This window comes from Corella eumyota, chromosome 6, assembly GCF_963082875.1.
Source record: "Corella eumyota chromosome 6, kaCorEumy4.1, whole genome shotgun sequence".
In the NCBI taxonomy this organism is placed as follows: Eukaryota; Metazoa; Chordata; class Ascidiacea; order Phlebobranchia; family Corellidae; genus Corella; species Corella eumyota.
In genome coordinates, this window is record NC_137495.1 from 10383274 (window position 1) to 10395169 (window position 11896).

Genomic DNA, 11896 nt, shown 5'->3' on the forward strand with positions numbered 1-11896 from the left:
AATTTTGAAACAATCGGTTTTACCCTGACAAATGATATAGGCGAACCTGTATTTTTTCTTTCTGGAAAAGTAATACTCACTCTGCATTTTAAACGAATATCGTCGTCACTTGTGTTTTTTCTCTCAGTCTACGCATAGTTAAGGGAAGAATGTATCGTCATTACAACCCACCTTATGTTTCTAAAAATAACATATACGAAAAATATTACGCGGAACATGCTGGCAACGGGGTGCCCATCTATACTGGAGATCATCGTGTGCAGGCTGGGTACGGTTTAGGTAGTATTTTTAGTAGCCTAGGACGCGCAATCATACCCATGATTAAATCCGGGGCCAAAGCAGTCGGAAAACGAGCACTTTCTAGCGGAAATCTGATACGTGGAAAAAAACCAAAACAAGTTTTTCTTAAACGCAGCAAAGAAATGGGAAATCAAATTATGACGCAAAAGATCCTTTTTTTCCACCACCACCCGGTACCCAACATAAAAGACGCGGCACAAAACGAAAACGAGCCAGTCAGAAAACTACCGTCAAAGGGAAACGCAGAAAAAAAGACGCATTTTAAAGTAATGGCTCTAATCCACCCGCTTTCTTGCGACTGCTTGACCTCGGATCTTGATTTATTTACTTAGTCAATCGATAGTTCACCTACTTAGTCAATCGATAGTTCAACAACTATTCAGATCTTACCTCTGTCAGCATTAAACGACAATTCTCCAATTGAATTTATTGTGTCAGGCAGTGGTGAACAATACTTAAATTTAGCTGCAACTTGCCTTTTTGTGCGTGCAAAAATCGTTAAAAATGATAGAACTAATTTAGCTGATGATCAAGAAATAGCGCCTATTAATTACTTGCTAAACACAATGTTTAGTCAAGTAGAATTGAACTTAAACGACAAACTCGTTTTGCCCAGCTCAAATACCTATGCCTACAGAAGTTATTTGGAAACACTTATCGTTCGGAAGAGATGCCAAACAAACACACTTGCAATCTTCCATGTGGTATGCTGATTCTGGATCAAGATTTGATAATCTAGCTAATGCTAACGCAGGTTATCGTCAACGCAAACAAAAAGGAGCCCAAAGTCGTTCGTTCGACATGCTCGGAAAACTTTATCTCGACTTTTGTTTCAACAACGTTACATGAACGGTGTCGATTTAAAAATAAAACTTTTACCAAACAACATCAATTTTTATTGCATGGCTCCTGCAGTTGAATTTAAGTTAAAACTGGAAAAAGCATACTTGCTGTCCGCAAAGTTAAACTTAATCCTGATCTTCAATTGGCTCATATTAAAACCTTGAATAACAGCACAGCAAAATACCCCATCCGTCGTGTCGAAACTAAAATATTTTTTATACCCAGAGGAAATTTAAACGCAAATATTCAAAATATTTTCTTGGGACAAGTACCTAAACGTATCGTTATTGGATGTGTAGATAACACATCTTTCAACGAAGCAATCAATCGAAATCCTTTAAATTTTAAAAACTATATGATCAACTATGTAGCTGCGTTTAACGATGGCAAAATGATACCCAGTGCTCCGTTCACACCCGCATTTAATAGAGATCACTACTCTTTTTTTTTTCAGATACTGGTAATTGCATCTCTTCCGCAGACTACAAAGCTAGCTACACCTTGTTTGCTTTTGATTTGACCGCCGGTGGATGCACAGCATCTACATTCGACTTATTTCAACAAGGTTCTGTTCGACTCGAAATTCACTTTGATGAGGCGCTCGAACAAACTATCAACATAGTCGTTTACGCAGAATTTGATAATCTTATACAAGTCGATAAACATCGAAATGTTATTTTAGATTATTAAAATGTATTCTTTTGAAATTAAAAATATTGTTGCCAAAAACGAGCAAACCCAAAAACAATTTCGGGGAGTTTTGTCTAAAGACGAAATCAATTTTACAATTGACAAATATCCTCTACATCATTAACACCGACGTAAAAAAAAACCTGGAACTCATTGGGTAGCATGCTTTTTCGACAAAAATCAAAAAGGAGAATACTTTGATCCTATAGCCTTGAAGCCGCTGTACAATTTAACGCTTTTCTGAATAAAAACAGCACAGAATAAACTTTCAACATTAAAACATCCTCTAAATACTACATGCGGACATTATTGTGTTTTTTATATTGTGTTAAAAGCTAGAGAGAAAAGCTTGCACGCTATCAACAACGTGTTTACCGACGACTTGGAGTCAAACAAAAAAAAAATTCTAATTTCATGGAATCGACAATAATATACTAACAGTATCATCCATTTTAACAGACGCTCCAGTGAACACGAATTTCGCTCGCGCGATCTCGTGTCAACTTCGCCACTCATCTTTGATCTAATAAAATATTAATCATACCTTACACTTTATCCCCCAAATTGTACATTGTTTTACTGTTTTGTATTGGTTTTTTCGAATCGTGTATATAATAAATTTAAAACATCCAAAATCGCTTATTCTTATCTCGCGCTTAAGTGAACACAGGCCTTTTTCCCATTTTTAATACTTTCTATCTTCACCTAGTAATGATCCATAACAGAATATAACCCCTTTTTTAAAAACTCTCTATCGCCACCCAGTAATGGTCTATAACGATTTTGGACTCTCTACCGCCACCCGGTAATGGTCTATATCGTATTACAACTCTCCTGTTTACAAGAAAGGCGCTTTACCACTAAGCCATAACGCCCTTTCTGCTTATTAAGGTATTAAATTAATATCAAAGTAAAATAAAGCAAAATTTTGATTGTTTATATATTTTCGCGATTATCAACACAATCGAGCAACCAAACACAACTATTCACCAGGTGTGTACCTCATTAAACAACTCATTTCTTACAGTTTAACTTACAAGTCACGTAATATAGCCCACAACGGATAAAGTGGGCCCAAGTGACTAATGGGAGGGGCTAGTGACTTATAACACGTTACAATAAACATGAAAATGGCTGGTATTCCATTAATAAATGTTTGCTACGTTACCTTTATTGTTTGCTTTTGGCTAAATACTTTACCACTAATACATAATTTGGATTCAGACTTGACCTATATTGGTAATAAGAATATTAGCAATAAATACTTATTTTATTAAATTAGTTAACTAGTACCTGTTACATAAAAGTTTTTTTTAAATAATCGGACGAGGGAACTTATTTTTACCCTTTAACTTGGTTACTTTGCAAAGGTAAGTTACAGTCAAATTTGCAATTCGTAAAGCTGGTTATTCACTTATAATTAAATACTGGTTTCTTTATGACGGTTAAGTTTAAAGATAAAAAGTTAATTTTTTTTATCGAATAAATTTAGTTACGTGTTATATCCGTGGACTTCTGAATAAACCTCCGTTTAACCAGGTGCTACATTACGAAACTCATTAAATTAAAAATATCGTGTGGCGAAATTTCTATTTATATTTGCTATTATGGGATAGTTGATAAAAAAACTTTGACTTACTTTTTTCAAAAATAAACGCTTAATTTACATTATGTCAAAATTCATTTTTAATAACCAACATATGCACACCACAAGGGGAAAATAATTTTTTTTAAATATATAGATTTACCGAGAAAACAAATTTAAAGTTTCATTAAAAAGATTTGCAAATATATACCGCAAATTTTATTTATTTTTAAATCAGAAAAAGTAGATTACTTTTTAGAAATTAATAAACTTTACAACAATAGTTTAAAAACATGAATAGGCGTTACTGGGAATCGAACCCTGGATCTCCTGATTACAAGACCGGCGCTTTATCACTAAGCCATAACGCCCTTTCTCCTTACTAACGTATTAAATTAATATCAAAGTAAAATGTAATAAGGAAAATCTTTTATTGTTTATATATTTTCGCTTATTCTTGTTTACTCTTTTATTGTTAAAAGCTAAACAACTTATAAATTTTATTTTTTTGCACTTTAAATGACTTAACTTATTCGTATCAAATAAATCCAAACCTTCGTTAGAAAGTCCCAAAATAAGTAAATTTATTACCATTTTTGCAACCAATTTTATGTATTATGTTGGCTTAATTGGACATTGTTAATTAAATAATTTAATATATTTTAACTATTTTCATTTTAAAGCACACAATTTTTTTCTATAAAAAAATATTGTCTTTATTTTTTTTAAATGTTTAATAACGCATATCAAATTACTTTTTAATTGTTCACGTTTCATTAACGAATTTTGAAAAACAGAGAACTTATTCGGATCCGATAATGTTCAAACTTTTGTTGAAAATTGCCACCATTTTAGAGTATAAATTAATATCATTTTTAAAGTTTTTTTTTATGTATGATATTGTCAAGAAAGGACAACAGTATACTTCTTTGACACAACCATTCACCAGGCTGTTCACTGTGTACCTCCTTAAACAACTTATTTCTTACAGTTTAACTTACACGTCACGTAATACAACCCACAGCGGACAAAGTGAGCCCAAGTGACTAATGGGAGGGGGCAAGTGACTTAGGACAGATAACACGTTACAATAAACATGAAAATGGCAGATTTGTTATGGTATTTCATTTAAAAATGTTTGCTACGTTACCTTTATTGTTTGCTTTTGGCTAAATACTTTACCACTAATACATAATTTGGATTCAGACTTGACCTATATTGGTAATAAGAATATTAGCAATAAATACTTATTTTAATAAATTAATTAACTAGTACATATCTTGTTAAATGCCCTCTCTTCTAGTGCTAAGTGGCCCTGCACTGAGGGTATTTAGCATAAGACTATTTGTACTGATTGAACTATTCTTGCTTTATTAAAGTTGACCCCGCTTTTAGTCGCACACATGAATGAACAATTTTATCCGTTCACACACCAACACATTCGTTCAATGACAGTTTCTACAAAAAATAAATCAGTTATAGTTAATAATGCTATCACAATTGTTCTAATTGTTACCACATAATAAAAACATAATACAGAGAATATCGATGCCAAAACACATCTTACCGACACGTTTAGCAAGCCACTTATACAATGGATACAAAGGTCAACTTGTTTAATCGTTGTTAATTCAAGCAATCTGTAATTAGCAATTGATAAGGTAAGGTAATGAAAAAACCTATAATATAACCGTTCGTTCCGTTCGTACCTATAACCGTTCCAGACTAACTTTATCCAAATTGGGTAATTGAAGAAGCCATTTTTTCCATCTTGTAGCTTCTTGCTCACCAATCGGGTCGTCCTATCCTGCAAAATAATTTTCGCTTTCAACGTCACAGGCGCCACAAAGCCTAACGTATCAAACAGTGAGTTTAATGTTAATAAAATTCCACGACGTGTGTAGCTGTTCTCCTTTAACTGAACCTTGAACTTAAATGCATCATCCTGAACATATCAGTTCACTCCAAGGATTCTTTCATCCATATCATGCTCTAACTCCCGTTCACCAGGACTAGTTACTCTATCTTCCACTGGAATAGAATTCAACACTGAAGAACCATTCGATATGAACTTGGTTAACACAAACCCAGCACGTTGAAACATTTCTCTTAACCCTTTTACTAGTTGTATTGTCTTGTCCTTCATCGAAATCAGACAATCATCAACATAAAAGCTATGCCTTACAGCATCAGCTACATCATGTTTATAAAGTGAGCCAAAATCTTTTGCGCTCTGCAACAAACTGAAAGCTGCTATACAGTTTCAAGAAGCTTCTGCTTCCAAAAATATGCACCAACATACGATGAGGGACTGGCTCCTTGCTAATGTCCCCATTCGGCCACCAAAGAAAGCGAAACACATCACAATCTTCCTTGCTTACAGAGACCTGGTGAAAAACATAAAATCAAACATAAAACATAAAATCAGCAACATATTTATTTGAGACATTAATGTAATTAGATAGTTTATCAACAAAAAATCAATATATATAAAACAAACTAATGAAAAAAATTAAAACTTTGATCACCTTTTTCTTTAACTCTTAAGCATTTCTTAAAAGCAACATTACAAATAATTAGTTATATATAATAAGTAAACGAAACAAACTATGAAGGGATATTGAACTATTTACCTCTCCTGCTCCCTTCTTTCCTCCCTCTCTACTCTCCTCCTCTTTAACTCCACTTTTCTTTTTTAATAAATATTTTTATCAAATTATTTTTAAAAAGGTGATGAAAAATCTTTTAGCTTCGTTAAAGCTAAACTTCTACATTTTATAATATAAAACCTAAATTCTCATTTAATGATATAATACTAAACTATAAATTCTAAAAAAATAACGCTAAACTTTCAACCCAATAAAAAAACTGAACTTTCTAATTGTAAACTTGTTAATTTAAACCTAAGTTACCTCTCCTCCTCACTTTCTTCTTTCCTTTTCATGTTTTCTTCTTTAAAATTTTTTTATTTAATTGTTAAATTAATGAAATATTTAAATATAATATTTGCAGTTACCCTAATTTTTTCATCTTCTCTCCTCTTTCCTTCTTCCTCTTTCCCCCCAGCCCTTATCCTCCCATTCCCCCTCCTCTCCTCGCCAAACCCATTTTCCTCTTCCTCCACCCCGACCCCTTCTTCCACCACCTTGACCACTATAATTTTTGTAATTTGATTTTAAAAAATGTGTAAAGTTAATAAATTGACTATTCCTTTTTTTAATAAGGTATTTTAACAAGCTATATAAAATGTTAAAATTTGTTTCTTACCTCCATTCCCCTCCCCCATATTGGTTGAAAGTAAAATTCATTTATATAATCTTTTTATTTTTTTTAAACCTTTTAATTCTTTTCAACCTAAAAATAAATTTCAGTTAATTTATTTTAAATTTTTAAAATTGCTTTTATATATATATGCACATAAATTTTTAAATATATCCAATTTGCATGTATCCATTGGTTTTTTTTTCCGAACAAATGGTTTTTACACAATCAACCTTTACTGGAGAAACATAATCAACTTTTTCCAGTATAACTCAACACATCAACAGTGGAGGGCAGGCACAATCGATTATTTTCCAGGAAAACTCAACACATCAACAGTGGAGGGCAGGCATAATCGATTATTTTCCAGGAAAACTCAACACATCAACAGTGGAGGGCAGGCATAATCGATTATTTTCCAGGAAAACTCAACACATCAACAGTGGAGGGCAGGCATAATCGATTATTTTCCAGGAAAACTCAACACATCAACAGTGGAGGGTCGGCATAATCGATTATTTTCCAGGAAAACTCAACACATCAACAGTAGAGGGTCGGCATAATCCTTATCTAAGAAAACATCAACATTACAACACTCATCATCAAAAACACTTTATTTATAATTTAAAAAAGTTCTTCTAATTTTCAATTTGGAAAACAATTCTATGACATTTTTATTAAAATCAGGTGTGGCTGAAATGACATCTTTGTGAATGGATAAGACTGCTAAAGCATTTAACCTATCTTGGCTCATGGTGTTTCTTGAAAATGTTTTAATTCGTTTTAAAGTACTAAAACACCTCTCAGATTCTGCAGTTGCAATTGGAGTAGTTAAAACTATTCCTATAACCTTACTAACTTCAGAGGCTTCTTTTGCATTTGCGCACAGCAATCTTGAAGAAGTAGCAACCCTTTGGCGTTTTGACAACTCTGGACAAAATTCCATACTAGGTTCCACAAGTTTTCCACGAATATCATTAATAACCTTCTGAAATGAATCAATAGCAAAGGCAACAGTCACCCCAGTCGATTCTCTTGACTGCAGAATATTATACAATATATCTGTATGGTGAAAGACATTATTGAAAAACTTCAAAAAGTAAAGAAATGTGGGATCTTTTAAAAGTTGTGTCAATCCAATACATCCTTGTGTTGAAGTTATGTCCCAGTGTGTTTCATTAAGAATCTTTTCAAAAGTTGCTAAAAGATTCTCCTTATTATTTAAAACACTTTGGACAGCTCGAGATTGAAAATTCCATCTTGTTTCACATGGTCTTGGAAGTCGTTTTTCACAAACTGATCGTAACACATCTGAACGTTTCGGAGACATAGAAAAAAGGTAGAGAATCCAGACAAGTTGGCAAAAAACAACTTGATGCTTTTAATACTTTGACATGCATGCTTTAGTATCAGGTTTAGTTGGTAAGCATAACAGTGCACAAATTTGGCATGGGGAAAACATTCCTGCATTTTTTTCCCACTCATAACAGATGCACCATCATATGTCTGGGCAATAAGCTTTTCTTTTAGATGAAAAGGTTGAAGTGCATGTTTTAAAAGGGAGGTAATACCATCAGCAGTACGATCATTAGCTTCATAATATGACAGAAACCGTTCAACGGGATAGCCATCCACTACAAATCTAAGAAGTACTGCAAATTGTGATCGATTGGCAATATCAGTTGTCTTATCTGCTTGAACAGCAACAAAATCAGCATTACCTATGTCATTCTCTAATGTATTTCTATATACAGTAAACATGCAATCTAAAAGTTCATTTTGGATTGTCTTGGATGTGTATTTATTTACTGTGGCACTTTCCAAATGCTCTTTTAAAACGTTATCCGATTTTGCTATTTGCTGCAATAAATCCAAAAATATGCCTCGGTTAAAGGAACCTTCTGATTCATCATGTCCTCGTATACCTATTTCATGTACTCCACAAAATTTTAAACAGTCAACAATGAGGTCGAGAATGTGTCTATTCTTTTTAACAATTTCATTGTGCCTCTCAACAGATAAGCTGTGTCCTACACTGATCTGTGACTGAATATCTACTGTTCCTAGTAGGCTATATGAAAGTGCATTGGTAATGTGCATTTTTGATCTCTCATGTCGCTTTATTCTTTCTGAAATATGTTTTATATCTTTAAAACCTTCCTTTGACCAAGTAACTTCTTTTTCTTCACCTTTTCGAAACAAAAGGCAGTAAAACCAAAATAAACTTTTTTTTTCCTCGCTTACAGTAGGGCCTGTACTTTTTATTTTAATACATTTTGGCTGATGAGGTCCAAGGCGCTTCAAGTCTAACTTTGCCTTAAAACTCAAAGGAAAACTTTTCAGAATACAATCAACCTGGTTCATGGGTATGGTATCCACAAAAATAGTCGAAATAATAAGAAATCACAAACTTGTTCTTATCAGTCTTATACCAAATTACAACTAAGAAAAATACTTGCTATTTTCTGTTTAAATAATGCTTGCTAAAATGATAAAAAAAATAAATAGCCAACAAACTATTTTAGTACACAGTTTGGTTTTTTCAAGTTTTCTACAATTAGATATTTTTTTATATATGGCAAAACTCTAATCTGCTAATCATGGCGTTCGCTGTTTGGGCTGACTTGACTGGCTGGATATGGCGTGGGCAGGCAGAATAAACTCTGCACTTTCATTCGACTGCCAATCAATAAATAAATAACATTTGGCTAAAAACACTACCAAAATTCAATTAAAATTAACAAATTTATACATTTTTTTACTGAAAAAACGTATGCGGAATTAGCCTAAAATGACTATTCCCGCAAGACATGTGCACGCCCTTTCTAAAACTTGTGCGACGACCTTTCTTACAAAAATCCAATTGATTATTTTTATTTGTAAACTTAAAAATAATATTTAGGGACTTATTACCTCCAGAGAAAATCATAAAATACCCAAATTATGTTTTAATTATTTTATATTTTAATTACTAAGTAAATTAAACGTCAAATTTAAAAAAATCACAAAGCTAAAATTGTCAAATTATTTGGCAACTTTATGGTTGGCTTAGCCCCACTTTTTGATTCAAGTTCTCAACTTTTTTTAAAATTTCGGAATCCTGAAGGCGAAAACAGCGTTAAAATATTTTTTATTTGACAGCCCGTGGGGCTAATTTTGGTTTAGCCCTCACATGTTTACGCTACGTTTTTCGAAAATTTTAGCGTATTTCGTGGCCAAAATAGGCGCTAATTTTTATTAATTTTAGCAAAAAACATTGCCGAAAAAACAAATATTATTCAAAATAAAATAAATTATAATTAAAAAAAAACATGTTAAAAAGTGGGGGTTTTAGTCCCATTAGCTCCATAGATGAGCCGCCACTGATTATAAGACGTCTTATATTCCTAGTTGTTGTTTAATTGTAAAAAACTAAAAATTTGAGAAGCTGAATAAGTCAAGGTGTAGTTTTTAAACAACAAATTTTATTTTCAACAAAAGGTAAATATTATTTTTCTGAAAATAATTTTTAAGTAGGGATATTCTCGGATAGACCATAAAACCATAAACCAATTTTCCAACTCGGTAAGTGATTGGTTTTGCGATACCAAACAAGGAGGTGCCTAGAATAAACATCCTTATATTGCATTGTCTGAATAGGGGTTGCGTTGATCGGTTTTGCTACGCCTTGCAATAAAAATTGCTAATGCTTACTAACAGGATTTATTAATAATTATAGTCTTATACTAAATCAAACTAACTGAATAGCCTTACAAAATTACAGTTTATAATCAACAAATCACTGATATAATCTGGCCATTATAAAAAAGACTTGATTTTAAATGCGTTTAAAAATAAAACAAAACTGTCACACGAAGACGTTCAAAAAATCACTAAACCATATTGGTAACGGTTAAATATTCTACTGGGATGTAAAATCCTAACTTTTGAAATTTAATTAAAAATGGAACTGATCCTTTTTTTGGTCAAGAAAATTTCCTTGAATGTGGAAACACTGGTTATCGCTATTAATTTATTTCTATTAATAAGCTTATTAAAACCACTATCGTGAAGTCGCCAACCAAATAATGCATTTAACAAAGCCGAAAACATTTTATATAATGCCACTATGCTCCGCCATCTACTGGTAGAGGCGCCACCTGCATTATAGGGGAACTCGACAGAAAAATAAGACCGGCTAATATGGTTTTTTTTTTTAAACTGTACCGAGTTTAAAACTGTAATTAAAAATATTTTTGTGCCTGTAATAAGGCTGATTCGGTGTTTTTGAATTTTGACGGCAAACCCTTTTTGACGTCACCAGGTTGTACGGGAATTTGTTAGCTATACGTTATGATGCGGTCATAAGCTGTTTTATAGTCGTACGGATTTTCTAGAAAAGTTAAACTATTATAAAAACGTTTATAAGATTCCTAAAGGATATTTCTACATTGCACTAGTGTTTTTATTCGTTTAGATGCAGCAAAAAAGTTGCCAATTACAAACTTGTTTTATTGCTAGACTGCTGAACGCAAACTGTGTGATATTTGCGTTTAGCTGTTAAAAGAAATTAGTATATGCCACTGTGTGTTTGTATGTATGAACTATGATGAAACAGGCCAAATTATTTGTTGATTTTCACAATATTCGCTTATCATAAGTAATGCAATATTTTGTATATTTCTATTGAGACAAACCACATTGAATAAAGGGTTTTCAAAAAAAAAACAATGTCCTTGTATAAACGCATGTTTAAAATTTAAAATTTCGTTGCAACTTAGACTCTCTTTTTCAGTTGTCAGAGTGTTTTTAAATTTTACACGAACAGATGCTTAGTTTCTTGTAAAACAACACTACTCCCATCACTGCTATTAGTAATTTCAGCCTCCCAAACCGGTTAAAATGCAAAGGATTGTAATTGTGCACCAGGAACAATTTAAGTCTTTAACATCATTTTGGTTTTCAGCAATAGACATAACTATGGTTTACAGAAAAAAACACATTTCATAGCCTTAGTGCTAAATTACAGTTTGTTAAGCTGCCTTTAAAACTTTATATGTACTTTATAAACAATAAGCCTGTTTACATGAGCGTGTTTGAAATAATTTCAAGATCGGTTCCAAATCGCAAAAGAGCTGTAATTTCAAATCCTAATATGCGCTGAGTTTACATGCGCTTTTTGAACCGTGTTGAAGCTCGCTTTCTTGTCAGCTTAAATGTTATTAGGTATATCAGTTA

The 11896-nt window shown here is 32.6% G+C and overlaps 1 protein-coding gene and 1 non-coding gene across 2 annotated transcripts; both read right to left on the bottom strand.

The window, feature by feature from the left end:
* Positions 1-3717: 3717 nt before the first annotated feature.
* On the bottom strand, positions 3718-3789 carry Trnat-ugu (transfer RNA threonine (anticodon UGU)). Its single transcript has one exon. It is a non-coding gene; the product is annotated as a tRNA-Thr (tRNA).
* A 3503-nt stretch (positions 3790-7292) lies between these two features.
* LOC145755816 (zinc finger MYM-type protein 1-like) lies at positions 7293-9043 on the bottom strand. Its single transcript, XM_082572059.1, has 3 exons — positions 8068-9043; positions 7823-7990; positions 7293-7741 (listed from the first exon to the last, which is right to left on the bottom strand). Exons 1-3 carry the CDS (start codon positions 9041-9043, stop codon positions 7293-7295), a joined length of 1593 nt encoding a protein of 530 aa, XP_082428185.1.
* Positions 9044-11896: the final 2853 nt, after the last annotated feature.